The 21,226-nt window shown below is 35.0% G+C and overlaps 1 protein-coding gene across 1 annotated transcript in view; it reads right to left on the reverse strand.

Moving 5' to 3' along the window:
* Positions 1 to 6,530: 6,530 nt before the first annotated feature.
* LOC149802631 (BAR/IMD domain-containing adapter protein 2-like) overlaps positions 6,531 to 21,226 on the reverse strand; it is a 111,430-nt gene continuing 96,734 nt past the window's right edge. The window contains exons 14-15 of the mRNA XM_089951953.1: positions 18,084 to 18,250; positions 6,531 to 14,249 (exon numbers count right to left, since the gene is read on the reverse strand). Coding sequence (XP_089808079.1) covers positions 14,168 to 14,249; positions 18,084 to 18,250 — 249 coding nt within the window. The 3' untranslated portion in view covers positions 6,531 to 14,167. The remainder of the gene's footprint in view (positions 14,250 to 18,083; positions 18,251 to 21,226) is intronic.

The raw sequence follows: 21,226 nt of genomic DNA on the forward strand, positions 1-21,226 counted from the left end.
AACAATAGACGGAACAAATACTTATTTGAAAGCTAGTTGTGGAATGGGACCGGATAGAGCATTATTTTAAAAAAGTTTCGGAGACGATCTTACAAAATGGGTCCATATCGAGGAAATTCAGGTCAGGAGAAAAGCGAAATTATGTTTTAAAACGGAAAACAAGATGAAAACTTGTTTGAGGGCAGTTAAATCCAATTGAAGTTAAACAAAAATACAACAACAACAACAAATTTAAACAAGAAATTTAACAAGGAAAGCTGTGGAAAGAAGTTGTAAATTGTGCCCAAAATAAACAATAAAATTACAGCTATCAGAAACAGGAAATGTAAATGCTGCTGAAAATCATTCAAATTGTACAAGAAACAATAAATGTTATTATATCTTATTGACATTTTTATTGAACTGTCAGTGATATTACAATCACAAAGTATCACTATATTTTCAGTCATTTAACTTTACAGACACACAAAAGCCAAGTCCTAATTATGACTCATTTAACTGATGTAAATGACTAAGTTCTTCATTCCGCCTAAACGTTGGTTAGAAAATAAACCAAGTCCAGATTCCTCCTTTCATATAATAGATGCCAGTGACTAAGTTCCTAATTCCACCTAGATGGTGGGTGGAAAATCAACCAAGTCCAAAATTATGCCTAAAGATGTATTTATAGCAGGAATTTGACAAAAGTCCATCTTAGAGTTAGACGGACTCAAGATGGATTCATCTTTGACTTCTCAAATTTTCCATGTCCGCCTTTGTATTAACAATATTTTTAACTTTTTAGGCAGATTCCGCCTGGAGTCTGCTTAAGTTCCAGGTGGAATCTGCCTAATTATTTCGTACGGGAAGGAGAAAATTGTGATCATCCCTCTTAATGGTCCACAGTCCGGCAATTACTTGCCACTTTCATGTGGTCCCATGCCTTCTGCTCTGAGAAACAGGATTTGGGTCACTTTTAGGTAATTTATATGTGTTTATTTGATTTGCTGTCTGTCATAGCATACAATGAAAAAGTGGCAATGTGGTGACCTGCATATCTTCCAGTATAGAACTTGATATCATGAATTACACTACACTTAATAGGGATGATATCTATTTACATGATATCAAAGGAAACCAGGGGTGCCCGCTGAACTACTTTTGGGGTGGGGAGTGGGGAGCAAAAATGCAGCAATCAGCTATCAAGTTTTATGGATGTAGGCCAAAACATATTTAGAAGTGAAATGTGGGAGGGAGGAAGTGCCCCCCCCCCCCTTGCCTCTATGTGCAGGCGCCCATGATGAAAACAAAATATATACCTCAATTCTTTGCTTGGATTGCTTGAATTAGTTTTTTGTTCAAATCATATAGTGCATGTTCAGCATAACTTAATAGTGAAACCTCACTATTATTTGCCACATTCCTGAATGCAACCAGTCCAGGCTATTTGATGAGCTACTAATGCTCTGAGCTACAACATTCCTGTGATGCAACCAGTCCAGGCTATTTGATGAACTACTAATGCTCTGAGCTACAACATTCCTGTGATGCAACCAGTCCAGGCTATTTGATGAGCTACTAATGCTCTGGAAAGTTTTACATCACCATTCGGTTTCACCGTTACAATTACTCCCTTTTCCAGGTGAGTGAGTACGTCTCATCATACTCTTGAAGGCTGCACTCTATGATCAATATATATTGCTCTTTATACTAACTTCTGCATTTAATTGTTTTAAATGCCTCCACTCAATCATGCATATCTTTTATATATTTCCTTATTTATTTCCCCATCCTTTCCAACTCATGTATAAGTACATGCATTAACAGCAATTTCTATGTCAGCATGATTTTTGGCCTCATGTATAGTTGAAGGTCATCTTTAAGAGTTGTTAAAGTCTGATCATTTAAGATTTGAATCTTGTCAGTGATATCCAGCACAGATATATCAAAGGTTGTCCTCATTGTCTGTGATATCCAGCATGGAAAAATTGTATGTAATGTCACATTGTCATTGATATCCAGCACAGATGGATCATAGGTTGTCCACATTGTCAGTGATATACAGTACAGATAGATCATAGGTTTTCCACATTGTCATTGATATCCAGCACAGATTGATCACAGGTTGTCCACATTGTCATTGATATCCAGCACAGATAGATCATAGGTTGTCCACATTGTCATTGATATCCAGCACAAATAGATCATAGGTTGTCCACATTGTCATTGATATCCAGCACTGATTGATCATAGGTTGTCCACATTGTCATTGATATCCAGCACAGATAGATCATACGTTGTTCACATTGTCATTGATATCCAGCACTGATTGATCATAGGTTGTCCACATTGTCATTGATATCCAGCACAGATTGATCATAGGTTGTCCACATTGTCATTGATATCCAGCACAGATAGATCATAGGTTGTCCACATTGTCAGTGATATTCAGTACAGATAGATCACAGTTTGTAATCATTGTAAGTGATATGCAGCATAAGCAGATCATAGGTTGTCATCATTGTCAGTTTAACCATATTTTATTGTCACAATATGATATACTGGGATTGGGCACACGTTCTAACAACTTATTCCCCTGCTACATGATACAAGTATTTTAACATGACAACATATTTTAATATCACAACAGTGCAGCAAAAACTAATATTGAAAAATGACTAAATTTAGTACTGAAGTCTAGCTATGATATTTGACTTTTCATGCCTACACCAAATTCAGCTTACTTTGTCACACTGGTAACAATGTTGCAAGGATATTTATATGCGAATAATGAATGATATAAAGACTCATGGATTAATGCATATTGGGCCAATACTTTTCCATGATTACTGCATTGTGAGATCTACTCTCCTGAGTAAACATTATATTAAATTCACTCCTCAAACAGGTTTCATAATTGATATTTAGATGATTTTAATTAAGGACAAGGACATAATACATGTGGAGAGCTTGTATGAATCTTAAAAATTTATTGTAATTTAATTCGTCTATTGATTAAATTAGATCATATTTTGCAAATTAAAAGCAATAGTCAAATAGATAAATATGTCAATTTATGCTGAGAAAAAGCAACAATAACCAAGCGTAATGGGGGGGGGGATTGTCCCCGATGGGTATCCCACCAAATTTGGTTTTCGTTATCTAAGGGTTGACCACCCTCGATGTTATTGCCCTGTTCGAGTAAATATAAATATAAGTGGTGAAACTTATAGGTGAAATAGATAGAGATCTGAGCAGGTATATAGAACAAACCAACACGAGCCCCCGTACATGTAAACAAACAATTTAATCAATTACATAAAAACACTGTGGAAATTCATTACATCAGGAATATACTCTGCTTTTAGAAATTTAAACTTTCACTGAAATACAAAGAAAACGCAAATAGATTTAAATAAAATAGCCGATCTGTTTACTGATAGATTTAGTTCATCATAGGATCGAGTGAACAATCGAAGTCAACGTCTTGTACGATTGCATAACCTGTTCATCCTCAGTTGTTCTGCTGACACTGTAGCTGTTCAGATGCTTGGATCTCAGGATGATACTTTCCACCATCTGTCTCAGGATACTCTCAGAATACGTTTCAGAAATTAATATGTCACAGGATTGTGTCACCGGATTATACGTCTCAGGATTATACATCTGAGGATTATACGTCTCAGGAGCTATTCTCCCCCTTTTAAATAAATATAAATAGAGACAACCTAAATTTCCTGTTATTTATGAAACAGTTAATTCTTCATTGTTCTCCCTCATTATCAGATTTTATTATCAGTGCTCAACAGATGCTAAGGCTATCGATCGACTCCACATGTTCTATAATGACCCTAGTTAGTCAAATGGCTAATTCGTTACGCCTTGACCTTACACATTAACACATATGCGAGGCCTGGGGTTCTGAGCCAGCCTCAATTTACACAGCGAATAAATAGGATACGTCACATCAATCCACTACTAAATCATTTCAGTCAATACACACTTATTCTTAATCATACGTGAAATCTTCTAAATTCGGTGAAGTCACACGAATTCTCATAATCAAATTAACTAATGTAATGTATTAAATTTTTAGAACATAATTCTTATGTAAACAAGACGACAAATTCAAACAATTCGTCAAACTTATCTAAAGAAGATTAATGTACGATATTCCTATGCATAAACTCAACACAGTTATACTTCATAAAGCAAATTATTACATGAATGTAGAAAAAAGATTCATGCAACTACAAGTAGATAACATCAGCAAAGCATTATATATGGCATCAACAAATTACATGGAATTGTCACACTACCTTTGCTTTCAACGTTCCTCCCTCTAATTGGCAAATTAGTTCGTCGGTTCCTCTCGACAATAGTCCCCTTTGGACAACAGTTCTTTTTACGAGGAATTTCTTGCAAATCCCCCGGAGCCTACTCTGGTTTCTCACATAGAAAAGCTTAGACTGATTAGAATTTGCAGTGTGGCAATTTTAAAACCTAGAAAATTTTGTGTGGGAAACACACCCCTTATTTAACGTAACCAATCAGAATCAAATATCTCTGCTGCCTTTTTCCAGAGGTGCCAAAGTCAGGGTCAGCTTGACCTGGTAGTTTGAGTAACAGAGTTTCTGCGATTTCTCAACTGTGACAGCTTTACCATGAAAATGAAGTTTTCCGTGTCCCTAATAGTCTGTCTGGCTGCTGTATAAACAAATGCTTAATTAGGAACAAAATTCTCCCTCTAAAGGACATTACCATACACGGTAGTATGGCGATATGATATGCGCTTGTCTCCATAAATCTAATTAATGGTTCTCTGGTCTCAGCTAATGTATTCTTGTTAGATCACCAGAAATTTGCCACTTCACACAAAGGCCAAAGTGGGTAAGATTCTGCTCACCTTAGTAACTTCAGACTATTAGCTATCAGCAACATACAGCAGCAGTTATCCAGGTAATTTGGGTTAGTACGGACTGCCCTGTGTGATGGTTGAATTCTATTTAGTTATTTTTCTATGAAGTCATTTCATGCTTCAGTTCCTTTCCTAGTGATGGGTGACCATAAGTGATGGTTTGTCTGCATCTTGTGTGCAAAGTAGAAAGACCTTGATACTGGGATACTTTGATGTCTGCATCTTGTGTGCAAAGTAGAAAGACCTTGATGCTGGGATACTTTGATGTCTGCATCTTGTGTGCAAAGTAGAAAGACATTGATGCTGGGATACTTTGATGTCTGCATCTTGTGTGCAAAGTAGAAAGACATTGATGCTGGGATACTTTGATGTCTGCATCTTGTGTGCAAAGTAGAAAGACATTGATGGTGGGATACTTTGATGTCTGCATCTTGTGTGCAAAGTAGAAAGACCTTGATGCTGGGATACTTTGATGTCTGCATCTTGTGTGCAAAGTAGAAAGACCTTGATGCTGGGATACTTTGATGTCTGCATCTTGTGTGCAAAGTAGAAAGACATTGATGGTGGGATACTTTGATGTCTGCATCTTGTGTGCAAAGTAGAAAGACATTGATGGTGGGATACTTTGATGTCTGCATCTTGTGTGCAAAGTAGAAAGACCTTGATGCTGGGATACTTAGATCAAATTCTATTTGACAGTTGTTTTAATAAGTCATATAATCTTCTTATTTATTTACATGTCTTGTGTGGCCATGGTTGATATTAGATTGAAATTATTTGTGCAAATTTCACACATCCTTTCAGTATGCTCTTCATCTAATTCAATCTATTTTGTTTTTTTTAAAAAAATACTATTTCAAACAATTTCTATTTTTAGTAATGGTGGCTATATTTCATGGTGAGTTGGTATCATTTTTAAAACCTGAAAGGCTTTTATTAAAATCTGGCTCAAGTATTTCTCTGTGTGTGTGTTTAAAAACTTGTTAAGAGGTCTTTTTATTGCTTGTAATGGTGGTGCAAAAAATCGTAACTCTTATTGCCCCATCCCACCCCAAAAACATTACTCTCATTGCTCTTCACAAACACACACTACCAACAGCCCCACCCCAAATAAAAAAATATAACTAAATAGCCACTAGGCAAAACACCTAAAAGAGTGGTCTTGGCCCAATAAAACCAAAGTTTGTGCATCTTTCATGCACACCAGTAGTTGATGTTAGAGGTTCAGAAGTTCATAAGACCTTCAACTAGGCTTAGCTAAAAGAAATATAACAAATGTTGTCCATCTTTGACACCAGTCTGATTAAACTTTAAAAGCCTCATTGCCAGGATGCTGAAACAGGCTAAAATTGTGCCAGTGGTATTTGAGAATAAACAAGATGGTAAAAGTTGATGGACAATGTGCCACGGGATAGATGGCCATACCATTAGATCAAAAGTCCTTATGTACAATGCACCATGGGATGTATGGCTGTACCACTGATGGACCATGCACCATGGGATGGATGGCTGTACCACTGACGGACCATGCACCATGGGATGGATGGCTGTACCATGAAATCAAAAGGCCTTATGGGAAGATGAGTGACAAAGCCTTGATGACCATGACAAAAAAATAAACAATGTTGATACGCAAAGTTTTAATGTTTTATTTATTTAAAATGATGAATATATTAAATATTATACTGTTTTCAAGAGAAATATAATCAATAATAAATAAACTGCTACATTTCTGAAAACTCAGAGCCAGTTGAAAATTCAGGTTTTGCTTATATCTAATTAGACACACTATTGTTCAATTAAAATAATTATTGAAAATTAAAGTAGTCTGATTTTAAATGTGACAAGGGATGATGGGCTGCAATTCCACAGTCAATACATGTACTTCCATGGAACTGCATTACAAAGATGGTTACCTCTTAAGAAGAGGTGAAATTTGGTTGATTGGTTTCTAAATGGCACTGCTAACACACCAAATGGATATGTTTCATGCTGAAGAAAAGGGAGCTAACTGCTTTTCCCAATGGCACACTGAAAAAAGTGGAGGTACTGTACATTTATTTTGTTAGCAAAAACAGAAGACTCTATTTCCAATTTAATATTTTTGCTTGCAGTCATTAACTGTTCATATTGAAAGATGCCTAAAATGTTGTAAAATTATAACTAATTTGTCTGAAACGTAAAACTTAAACAAAGAAATAGAAAATGAAAGGTAGCAAGTAATAAATAATAAAAACAACTGCATGATATTGTTCAATTTGGTATTTAACAAATGTTTGCTTATGAATATATATATATATATATATATATATATATATATATATATATATATATATATATATATATATATATATATATATATATATATATATATATATATGTGATTACTTTCTCTGCATTATAGGAACAAGTCATTTATACAACCAACATTGTAACCTGCTTATCTTCCTGCCCCTGAGTACTTGACTGTAATAATAAAACTTCAAAATTGTTAATATCATCCCTTTTGAAGTCCATTCTTACTTGGCATTACAAGGGAAGTTAAACAGTCACCATGCATGCCTTTGGGACCCTGGTACCCTGCTCATGGGGTCATAACTTGGACACCACAAAGATCAGCACCCAAGTGAGCTGTTGTGGCTGTTTGGTTAAAGCATTGGACATGAGACCAGAAGATTGAAGGTTCAAATCCCACTATTTGATCTGTCTGAACTGATTACCAAATTTCTCTGAAATTTGTTCATACTCATGGGTTTCTCGATTCTTAGTAATTAAACATGACCAACATTACGAAAAATCAAAAACCTTTAAATGACTTTATTCTAATACCTAAACACTTAATTTATGCATGAAACAATACATGTATGTAGGAAGAAGATGAAGAAATGGCCACAACTGACATCATTGTCACAGACTTAGTGATAATTCCTTTGTCTCATTTACTACTGTGTTAAATGTTAAACGATCAATAACCAAAAACATAAATTAAAATACATGTATTTATGATTAAACTTAACAATAAGAGATATATATTATGTATATGAAGAGAAATTATAGTTTTCACTTAAATGAATGCCTAGAAATCTTGAGCATTGGTGCCTGTGTGATCATTGACATAAAAAAAAGGATGAAGAAACATCTGTGATATTTTGGAGTGAGTTACAAATGGTTTTTGAAGCAATTAATTTAAGTTATGCAGTATTCCCATCACAAAAAATAAATTATACAATATTAGAAACATAAACCATGCCTACTGTACACTGGATGGCACAAAATGAATTTCTATTTTTTCTACAATTATTAACTGATATACAATATCAAATGAAAAATATATGTTGGTATATGGTCATGAAACATAATTTTGCAGAATCAACAATTTCTTATTATTCTGTAGATAATGGTAGACAAATGATATTATTACAATTACAACAAAATTATAGTTTGAACACAAGTTTGTTGTAAGTACATGTCCTTTTCACCATACAATTAATTCTATTAGCATAAAATTTTAATCGAGAGGTAATTAGTAGTGATTATGGGAGTTAAAAGTTTCACTTGCAAATGAGTCAAAGCCAACTTCAAACTGCACTGACCCATATCTACCATCAAATAATGCACTGACTGATCTGGGTCAATGCAGTTTGTTATTAGTAATCAGTAGAACAAACACTTCAGTCCCTCATCTACCAGTGCATTATGCAACAACAGATCAGGGTCTGTGTTGTTTGCAGTTGGATCTAACTTATAAGCAAGTATATATGGTAATAAAGTGAAATATAGCATTTATAACTCATTAGACATTTCTTTCTAAATTAACATTCCCACATACCTAGATAAAACTGCAGGAAATTTTTCTGGAACAAAAGCCATTATTGAATATATTTATTTCACATCATTTGTAATTTTTGTTCTTTTTTGTACATGCTCTTTTAATTATATATCTCAAGGTGTCAAACAAAAAACAGTAAAGACATAATTAAATATTTCTATATACAGTCGACTCCGGTTAACTGCACAGCCTTGGGCCCGTCACGAGACTGTGCAGTTAAACGGAGTGTGCAGTTAACCAAAGTACGGTACAGTACAGCTTTAAATCAGCACAGCACAAATATAGGTGAAGAATAACATATAAAGAAGTAAATAGAAGTAACCTTTCGAGGGAGTGAAGTATAAAATATTAAAGCAAATATGGAGCTCTCTTGAATTCGGATAAATTTATACAAAATCTGCGAAGAGCGACTCGTATATAGCACACATCAAAACACTAACAGTATTTTCTTTTGAATAAAATGTAACGCACCGCCACTTCGCCTAAATTCCAAAATATATTAAATTAACCTTTGAATAAATTTATAAGATCCGTTTATGAGGATCATAAAACAACTGGGTATGATGCGACATAAGGCTATCCCTACACGAAAACATTTATAGCACAAACATATAGCATAAACACCTATAGCAGACACGGGATATAGGGACCTCTAGCCAAAGTCACAAAATAAAAAATAGGAGCAGGACTCCGAGTTAGGTGATAAAAACCTACTCAGAAGAACAAACCTATAGAATACACTAGGGAGTTTAAAATACCCCGTCAAAACTTCATTAAATTTTTGAAGAAAATTCTATTATATAAAAACACATTGCAACGTATCGGGGGAAATCAGTAACACATAAAAACATTTACTCTTTGGCTAAGTGGGGGGGGGAATCTGTCTGGTGCCCACCCCCAAAAGAATAACGTATAACGATGATTAGAATCCACTCTTTCAACGTTTACTTAAATGAAAGAAGAGTCTACAATGAACAGCACTAATGTCATATTGTTAAATCAAACACAATGAAATTTACGATTTCCGAAATCGGCAACTGATGTCTGCACGCAAGTTTTACTAATAAGTTGGTGAATTGCTGACTCTATTTTGTAAAACAATTCAAACAGTTCACATTCTCTCTGTTCCATGAATCTGCGTAAATTCTGGAGTGAATGAATAGCGACTTTAGATGAAACCTGGTCATCTACTGCGTCGTCGTCATCACTTCTTTCATCATTTTCTTCTTGTTTTGTCTCTGTAAGAGCTGCAACGATGGTTGAGTCCTCGATTTCACCTTCTGTCTGAAGACCGTCATCTATTGCAACATATGATTGTTCCCACGCTATTGCTCCCTGGTGGGCGGGAATATAAATGTATCTACCACCTATGGCGTCCTTTACATTTCAATCATTTACAAACACGCATTTACCAGCTTAATTGTCGGCTTATTTGAAGCGCTACAGCAGTGGACTTGCAATAACTGATCCTGACTATACATTGTGCAGTTAACCAGAGTAAAATTGTAATGAATAATGTGCCACGGGCAGAACATTTATCGTGCTATTATCCGGAGTGTGCATTTAAGCGAAGTGCAGTTATCCGAAGTTTGTTCCCATTGAAAAGCATTGAAAAAAATGGGACCAGTGTGACTACGTGCAGTTATCCGGAGTGTGCAGTTAAACGATGTGCAGTTAAGTGGAGTCGACTGTATCTAAAATTTTCTCTCTTCTTATAAGAAAAAACATTCTTTGTTCACAAAATATTAGAGGACCAATAACATTTTTTTGTGGATTAATAATGCAACAAAAATTAGAGGATATGACAAATAACAGAGAGTACAGCACATTTAAGTACACATATTCTTACAACTGCTTGTGCTCATAATTCAAGCTTCTACTCAAAACCTATCAATTAATTATTTGTTTATGTCCGATTTTACACCTGACTGGAAATGGTGTAAACAAAGTTCTGTCTTCACAAATATTAATGATGTAAAGGAAGCAGAACATCTTGTCTCGATGTCTGCATCTAGGTTAGTGTTATGTACAGAGAGGTGCAGTATGATGAAACTTGTGTATGATCAAACTTGTGATGTAAGCCAGTGCTTTGAAGTTTAACATGCTACAAGCAAAATAAAAGTTATGATGCTGAAAATTTGTTCTGATCAAAGGTACTGTATATACTGGCTTATCAGTCATGTCCAACTGCAAACTGCATGGCCCCACATAATGTACTGGCAGATCTGTGCAGTTTGTTAAAGAGTAATCAGTGTAACACTGACCCTGATCTGCAGGTACATTATGCTATGGAAGATCAGGGTCTATGTTGTCTGCAGTTATACTTGACTTAAAAGTGAGTATATATGGTACTGAATGTCAACATTTTTAGAGTCTGAGGTTCAATTTGAATTTCTTGTTTAAATAACAAAGCCAAAGATTATACAGGATAAGTTGTTGGAGTGAGGTTGGAGTGAGGTGGATCTTGAAGTGGAGGAAATTGGTCAACCTGGGAACAACCATCAATCTAAGAACTGCCCTACCTCTAACCATTGTGTATGATGTTTGTGGTAAATAAACTCAGGACCAAAGAGGTTTAAAACAGGCATGTTCACATTCACTAGCCCGACATGTAAGAATAGTGACTAGCCAGGCCTGTAAGTACAGTGACTAGCCAGACATGTAAGAATAGTGACTAGCCAGGCCTGTATGTACAGTGACTAGCCAGACATGTGAGAATGGTGACTAGCCAGGTCTGTAAGCACAGTGTCTAGCCGTCCCTTTAAGTATGGTGACTAGCCAGGACTGTATGTACAGTCACTAGCCAGGCCTGTAATTACAGTCACTAGCCAAACATGTATGTACAGACACTAGCCAGGCCTATAAGTACAGCCACTAGCAAGACGAGTAAGTACAGTTACTAGCAAAAACTGTAATTACAGTGGCTAGCCAGGCCTGCAAGTATAGTAGTTAGCCAGGTCTGTAAGTAGTCACTAGCCAAACCTGTATGTACAGTGCCTAGCCAAACATGTTAAGTACAGTCACTAGCCAGAGCTGTAAGTACAGTGGTTAGCCAGGCTTGTAAGTATGATGACTAGCCAGACCTGTAGGTACAGAGGCTAGCCAGGTCTGTTAGTAAGTTACACTTGCCAAGCCTGTAAGTATAGAGGTTAAACAGAACTATAGGTATGGAAGCACAGATTTTCATGACTGATGGTAGTTATATTACATAATATATTAAATCAGCACCTTGTCTTTGTACCTCTGAAATGGATAAGGATCTAACTATAATACCTGAAAGCAATAAAACTTAGACTCCTAGTGACCATGTTACTCCAAAAATGTTTCATTAGTGACAGTCTCATGAAAACTAGTGTTGAACATCAGGATTTCATCAATACAAAAGTGAGTCTGGACTTCACTAAAGTAAAAAAATGTGTGTGTGTGTGTGTGTATGATCAAGATTTTTTAATGTAGCTTTAACAATTTTTCAGTCATATCACTATGACGTCTGCAGTGTGGCAGTTTATAGTGATGTCTAGCACTGGAGCATCATGCCGCAGTCATGTAGCATGATGTCCCCACCCAGTCACATTATCCTGACACCAGGCCAACTAGTCCTAACACTTACCCCTTAATGCTGAGTGCCTAGAGAGGCAGTTGTTAGTACCATTTTTTGTAAGTCTTTGGTATAACTTGGCCGGGGTTCGAACCCATGACCTCCTGCTTCAGAGGCAGACACTCTAACTATTAGGCCACTTGAGCGGTCTAAAAAAAGATATGGTGATCCAATCATCCAAAGTTAAATCTAACTTAAATCTGAATAACAGAATATCATAAATCAAAAGAATGAGACTTTTGTGGGTGAAATTTGACAGGTCCAGCATACTGGCAGATAAAAGGATTTTCCAGCATTTTGGCAGATCAAAGGATTATACAGCATACTGGCAGATAAAAGGATTATCTAGCAATGCTATACCAATCAGTTTAAGATGTTTTTAGGGTTATTATTGCACAATGCTGGTCACACACATCTGCCAACATCAAGGTCCAAATGGCATGTACTGTGGCAAAACTGTAAAAATTCTGAATTGACAACCCAAAATGGAACATCTACAAGTGAAAGCCATTTTATGTATCAATGGATTAAAATGTGAGGAATATGTTACATGATACACAGTTAAAGATGAGGAGGATTTGTTTCTTTATCACTTGGTGGAACTTGAATTCTCTATTAATTTTAAAGAAAATACACATGTAGACATCACTCCCTTGATAACTAGCACCTGGATAATGCATGAACCTCGTTATAGTGCGGGGTGAACCATGAATCCCGTTATTTACTTGAAAATACCCATTAAATTGTGAAGAAAATCAAAATTAGTTAACGAAATCTTGATATATGAAGCATTTCTCATTGAAAATATGGTTTGCACCTGGAAATTTGAATCAACATCATGAAATTTGCAACTTTTAATAAGAAATCATATATTTTGTTCACTTTCTTTTCATATTACATTCTCAGTACACTGTGAAAAAATAACATAATTTGACATTTCAATCAATGAAAATGTCACTAATGCCTACTGCTGATGACATGTTAATAAATAAATACCAATTAAATAAGTTTTGTCAAGTAAAATTCATGTTTTAATTTGATTTCAGTGTAATCATCATGTATGCAATATGCCCTCTCACATTCTAATGTGGAAAATATCAATCTACCATCATAGCTATGTCCATGTGCATTTCTGTGACAATCTAATTAACTGACAACTGTGTTTTGATTTTCAGTGTACACATGACAACTGTTAAAACCTCATGGAAAATGTTGCTAACAATTTTTCATTTATTAGGTATTTTGAAAATAAAGGTAATTTATAAAAAAAAAACAAATAACTTCATTGGGAAAGGCTTTTTACTGACAATTAGTCCAATGCAATTTTAAAATGAGTATTAAGTTATTAAAAAGCGTCATAATCCCATCTGGTTTTTCTAGATGTCCAGAGGGGATAGGTTTCCTGTCATTTTTTGAAGTCCCTCAGTAACTCAATTCCCTGTGTATAGTGTGGTCTATGCTTTTGGACTCTGTGCACAAATTATCAAGGGATAGGTGTATTAGGAAAACAGGAGAAAACTCTGTCATTATTTCAGTATTATTTATCATAATAGAATGCTGTACTAGAAAACAATAAAAGGCTGCTGAGTAAGTAAACTGTGTATAAAATCCAAATCTTAATTACAAAAAGAAGAATTATTATCCTCCAAAATAAAATAACACATTTCAGTGAAACCAGCAGAACAAAAGCATGTAGCTTGCATGTGCATTAAAGTCTGACAATGTTTTATGTCGATGAATGACGAACTTGTAAAGATGATTTCTATTTCTCTTCTTGACTTAGCTTGCTTTCATAAAATGGCAACATCTTTGCTTATGAATGATTGAACTGAATGCTGATTGGTCATTTTATCTTTGGTGCAGATCTGTCATTGGTCACTGCCTTCCTGAGGGAAACATTTGCAAACATTGGATTTGACCTGAAACTGAAGAATGAAAATGCCTAAGAATATTAATTAGGTATGTTCACAGCATTTTATATTTTATATTTTAATATATGTACTACGTCCCTTCCTTCTCACATTCTAATACGAAGTGGTCATGTTTTAATTCTTTCTAAAACTCCAGTGCAATGACATTATTTGCTTGGTAGTATAAGCATAAGGTACAAGAAGCATGCAGTTACGGTGCATTAGTTTATATAAAAAATATACATGTAGTACATCATGACTGAAGAATGGAATTCTACAAATTTCCACATGATGTTTTCTACCAGATTGGTGTACCATCTTTACTTGCATATAGGTCAGATTCAACTGCAAACAACATACACCCTCATCTGTCCCCACAGCATGCACAGGCAGATCAGAGTGTATGTTGTTTTACTTACTGAATATTTTCCCCCAATTATGGAAGATAGGACATTGGACTACATTTGTAAAAATATAACCATCGTGTCCAGAGTTGATGATGGCAACATAACCAAAATTGGGATTTTTCCATTTTAGAAGAAATTTGCAATGAAATGCCAATATTGGCAGTACCATAAGTCAAGTCACACTGGAAACAACAAAGATCTTGATCTGCTGAGGCATAATGTGCCTGCAGATCAGGGTCTATGTTGTTTGTTCTACTGATTACTCCCAACAAAATGCACAGAACCAGATCTAATGGCACATTATGCAATGGCATATCTGGGTTTGTGCAGTTTGCAGTTGGGCTCATAAGCAATTATATACAATATACCTGTCCTTCCAAAGAGCCCAGATCATAATTATTAGTTGATTTATCTTTTCTGTTTTAGACTGGCACTTGCAGGAAAACGGTTTCAAGGAGCATGTCATTTTGTGACGTCATAAGCAAAAAGGTATAAATGGAATTTATTCACTGAAAATGATGAGGGATAGAAACTTTTTCAGACAAGACAATTTGGATTAGATTTAAATTAAAGTTTATTAAAATAATATTTTATATCTTAATTTAGTTCAAAATTATAATAAATAGGTTGATGAATTTGTATTGAAAAATATCGTGGCCTGGTAATTTTGTTTGGCCAACTTGCAAGCTCAATGGCCACTGTCAAACCAATTCATTGACAAGAATACTTTTAGTAGAGAATCAATAACTGATAATACCTGAATTGTTCATTGTACAATTACATTACAATCTGATGATAGTTGACATCATACATTACATTACAATCTGATGATAGTTGACATCCTACAAATACATTACAATCTGATGATGGTTTAGGTCATACATTACAATCTGATGATAGTTGACATCGTACATTACATTACAATCTGATTGTAGTTAGATCACAATACTAGGAAAGATCCACAAAACACTAATCTTTTACAATTATTTGCACAATTTTAATATTTTATTATATTAACCTTTTCTTGTTTTGGTCTTGTTTAGAAATAGCCCCAATAAAAACAAAATTCCAAGAAAAGTAAAGTTGGTCTATCATGATTAGACATGTGTAAGTATCTTCAGCTCAAAGTTGACCCTACCTGTAACTGATCATTGCACACATGCAAACCATGTAAGGTCCATGTCTAATTAAACAATCTAATTTCTGCTTAATCTGATTTGTGTAATACATCTGCCAGTAAATATGGTTCTACCATATATACTTGCTTATAAGATGAATCCATCTACAAACTGCACAGACCCAAATCTGCCAGCACACAATGCATCAGCAGATCTGGGTCTATGCAGTTTGTTAGGAGTAATCAGTAGAACAAACAGCACAGACATTAATATGCAGGTGCATTATGTTACAGCAGATCAGAATCTTTATTGCTTGTAGTTTGACTTGACTTGGTACCTCTCATTTAGCAAATTGAAAATTTGATCTTTATTCTTTATAAAGTTATCAAGCTTAGGACCTTTTTATGAAGTACTGACCATATCATGTGCTTAAGCATTAAATTATTACTAAAAGATTTCTCTTAAAATAATTTCACACATGTATATGTATGTTGTTTAAGCATGATACTTAAATTTTGTTTAAAAATTCTGGCCTATCTTAAGCAGCAAAGGTTTGTGTCATTTAATCACATGGAATGATAACAAATAAATTGCTTGTTAATCATGAAAAATCCTTACATAGTTTTAACAAAAGTTGTGAACCATCATATTTACCTCCCTTGAAATTAATGACAGCTATTTTTGGAGAGGGTCATCAAGCTGCATGCCCATCTCAAATGAAATGTATTGCAGTTTAAATTTTTGTGTCTCTAAAACATCATGCATATTTATTCTGAATTTGTAACAAAAGTATATGCAATTTTTAAAGTATCAAGCATGGGTAACTTCATCAAGGGTACTAGACAGATAAGGGAACTATTTAAAGCCACATCCTACGATGTAAATTAAGTGATAAAACTAGGTCACAGGCCATATTTTGCAGATGTTAAATGGGAAATAAGGAGGGAGTGATCTAATTTTCCATTTGTTTGCTTAAAGTATTTTTAATATTGGGTTGGGTTTTTTAATCTTCCAGGATGGTCTTATTGTCCAAAAAGTACAGCATTAGCAATTACTAGCAATTAATCTTGAGTGACATTTCATAATCTCTGCTGCTTTAGAACTCTTGCAAGTGTTAATCTTTTATCCATCAGGAATGCAAGATTTATTACAATAATTACTGGGAATAAAAAAAGTGACTGATTTCCAAGATGCATCTTGTAAGTGACTTGACTCAAAACAAAATCATTCAGAGTGACAGAATAACACCATCACTTCACAATACAAGCTGATGACAATCTTAGGTTTTGGGAAAATGTCCAATGATAAAGACGATATTGGGTCTTTTCTTATAAACAACCACTGCCCACTCCATTCCCCCAAAAATGTCCCTGTCTCTTGTTTTCTATATTGCAAAAAAGCTGAATATGCATGCAAGATGGGGCAAAATTGGCCACATTAGTGTATTTTCCCAGAAATGTGCATTGAGAACACAATACAGGCCACATTAGTGTATTTTCCCAGAAATGTGCATTGAGAACACAATACAGGCCACATTAGTGTATTTTCCCAGAAATGTGCCACTGATTGAGAATACAATACAGGCCACATTAGTGTATTTTCCCAGAAATGTACCACTGATTGAGAACACAATACAGGTAGAACATGAATGCATACATTTTGGTTAAGCCATTAGGCCTGCATTAAAATGGATTAAAAATCAGATGTGTAAAGAAAAGTTCGCCATCAGATTTCAAAGGTCTGTTTTAATTGGTTATTCTAACAGTTTTTCATCATTTAGGACATTACAATACTATGGTGTTTTTATTGAAATAAATAGGATGCATTTGGACTGCTTTCTCTTTTGTAAAGATTATAGGTAGACTGGCAGTTAATTTTTATTTATAAATAGGATGCATTTGGACTGCTTTCTCTTTTGTAAAGATTATAGGCAGACTGGCAGTTAATTTTTATTTATAAATAGGATGCATTTGGACTGCTTTCTCTTTTGTAAAGATTATAGGCAGACTGGCAGTTAATTTTTATTTATAAATAGGATGCATTTGGACTGCTTTCTCTTTTGTAAAGATTATAGGTAGACTGGCAGTTAATTTTTATTTATAAATAGGATGCATTTGGACTGCTTTCTCTTTTGTAAAGATTATAGGCAGACTGGCAGTTAATTTTTATTTATAAATAGGATGCATTTGGACTGCTTTCTCTTTTGTAAAGATTATAGGCAGACTGGCAGTTAATTTTTATTTATAAATAGGATGCATTTGGACTGCTTTCTCTTTTGTAAAGATTATAGGTAGACTGGCAGTTAATTTTTATTTCCAACTTACATAACATCTTCCTCTACACCACCATAGTCCACTGGTGGATGATTCTGGCTTCCTGGAGGTGCTGGTGGTGGTGGTGGAGGGTAGCTGGGTTGTCGAGCTGGGTCACCATGTTGGGTGCCGTTTCCACCTGGGGGGCCCAAAGTATCCGGAGAGGGAGTATGAGGTTGCTGAAGAGATGAGGAGACATTCATCAACTTAATATGAAAAGGTTTACTGACTCTGGTTGAAGAAGACTGGGCTAGGGTGCTGAGAGTAGGAGGTGGGATCAGTGCTGGTGGTGATGATGGGGCAGATCCAGTAAGATCTCTAGCTGCAGTGTCAAAAATTCTTGTAAATCGGGAGGTGGTTACTGAAATCTTGGATTGAGAATGAGTGTGAATCTTGGAGAGATTTTGGGTTGGGATTGTTGAGAGAAGATGGGTTTGAGTTTAGGAATGAATGTGGTTGTGACTTAAGAATGTTAAGGGTGAGGAGGCATGGTGTTGAAGAGATTGTGTAGAAGATAGTGGAAGAAGAGGAGGAGGAAGAGGTAAAGGTGGACTGGGTGGTATTTGGGGATTACAAGTGGAGGCATCTTGCACTGACTGCCACTCTTTGTGACTGTATAACACCCCATGTTCTGCAGTGTGAAGAGCAGTGTCCATGAAGCTAGTATTCATCTAAAGGTACTGTATAAGGAGATATATTGAACATATTATTGGCATGCAATTCATGCTAAGCATCTATGAAAAATCTAGTCAATTAAACATTTGGCCAAATATGCTGCCTGCTTGGTTATTTAATGCTCTGCATCTCACTTTATCTTTTTATTTGCAAAGGTTTTGGCAAGATAACTGAGGTTTAAAATTAAGGAAACACAAAAATTATGATTAAAGAACTGCCAGAAATGGAGATGATTTAAAACAGTAGGCACTCAAAGAGATAGAACCTCTGATGGTTGAAAAGAATTTGTATGAATTCATGAGAAGCCTGTTTCTGCTGTCCTTTATTGCTGAGTATTAGTATTATCCAGGCATTCTTGATACTGACATTCCAATATGCTGAGGATGGTAAGAAAATTATCTTCTTACTACAACTGTAGCTGACAATAGACCAGCAGACATGTTTTAACCTGATAACATGTATGCCAGAAGATTACAACACATATATATATGTTTGTGTGTATGTGTGGAAAAAAGTTACTGAAGTGGCATCATTCAATGTATTCTGTGCAAATATCCACATTATGAATTTGCTAAAAATGTATTCACACTGGTAAAAATGTATTCATACTGGCTTGATATAAATTTATTCATACTGGTTTGATATAAATGTATTCATACCTTTTTTTTACATATAAATTTATTTATTTATTTATACTGGTTTGATATAAATTTATTCAGACACATTTCTGTTATCATGCTCACATGCCCAAACATCTAAAAACCTGAGTCAAGATCTATGACCTTAAAAATCAATATTAGAGCATTGAGTATAAATTTGCTTATTTGCAGAATTAAATTCAAAGCCTGGTCAAGACTGATTTGTATATGTAAAAGTCACTGTGTTGAAAAGCTCAATTTGGTCTGGTTTTCAAACTGCCTCACAAAAGCATGGATGTATTGGTGGTTAGATCTGCACCATTCTCCTTCAAAACCAATTACATATTACAAACAGTAATTTTAGTACAGCCTCCATGTCAATGTCACCATTCATTCAAGAGAAGTATTCATAAGAATATTTTTTTAATTGGTCACTACGGTACCATGTTGGAGGTGAGATGAACACCATTTTCATTGGGAAAATCATACATTGTCATTTTTTAATGAACTGAGCAGAAAAATATGAGCAGTCCTTAAATATTTCTCTTAAAACATTCTGAAAAACACAATAATAATAATTAAATAAGATTAAAAAAATCAAAATACTTAAACAAGTGTTGCTGCCAAAGTCAACTCCACCAAAGGATGGACAATTTTTAATCAAAGACTCACAGGATATTAGGGACCATATTAATCTGTCCAAGTTAAACCGTAAGCTAATCCATTTACAGCTTTTTGTTTACAGACTTATCTGAGTATGCACCACTGCACCAGTTGTTACACTGGTCCTCACTAGACTGGTTCTGACTGGTTTGCTGTAATGTGTGGATGCTGGTTTTGCAAACAATTTTTGGACTCTTATTTCTCAAAGTGGTAGAATTCAGCTATGAAAATATATGTTTGGTATACAGACTTTAAAACAGTATTTTTGGTTTAAAGCCAGTGGAACCATATGTATCATATGATCATCCATTCAGGGAGAAAAAAGTAGCCTGCAGTGAGACTTTTCACAGTGGCTGGCAGCCATTTATGGAGACAATATTGGATCAACTGTATATCATAAGAAGTACTTTATTGAAATCCAGGTCAGTTTGACCATCTGTTCAGAAGAACTATTAATATCAAGATTTTCAGGATGGTGCCCATGTTGGATGTCAGATAAGCACCACTATCATTTTGCACCTTGAAATTCACATTTCACTATAACCACTTATTTTGGTCAAGGAGTAATACCACAATTTTCAGGACCACCATGGTTGCCATACTGGTTGCCCTGGTACACCATTTTCAATAAGACAGACTAGACCATGCTAGACCATGGGATGCTTGTATGTGTGATGTTTCATGGAAAATAATCCTTCTAGATATAAGTTTAGGAGGAGTAGCAATTCAGTTAAACCTGTCTTGAAAGACCACCTGTCTTGAGAGACCATGTTCTCAAAACACAAATTGATTGATTATATAGTTTTATGGTCTGTAATGAGAGGCCACCTGTCTTGAGAGATCATAATTTTTGGGCAGAAGGGGTGGTTTTTCAAGACAGGTTCTACTGTACATAAAAACCTGTCATAACAAACATATGGATGCCTGACACATGGTAGATGATGAATGATGCCTGACACATGGTAGATGATGAGTGACAGGCAGTCACATAAGCTCTTCTGTTCTTTACCAATTGAAGAAAAAAATTATTTAGATAGGATTAAATGTTTTCTTCTTGTAAACTGGCTTGACTTTGAAAAGCTACTTTTGGACTGTTCTTAACACTGATATTTAGAATTATTACTATACTGATATGTTTTAAGCAGGTTCAAAATTAAAATTAAATTAAAATTGATTTAT

The sequence above is a fragment of the Sinohyriopsis cumingii genome, chromosome 3 (assembly GCF_028554795.1).
Source record: "Sinohyriopsis cumingii isolate HCF-2022 chromosome 3, ASM2855479v2, whole genome shotgun sequence".
NCBI classification, from domain to species: Eukaryota; Metazoa; Mollusca; class Bivalvia; order Unionida; family Unionidae; genus Sinohyriopsis; species Sinohyriopsis cumingii.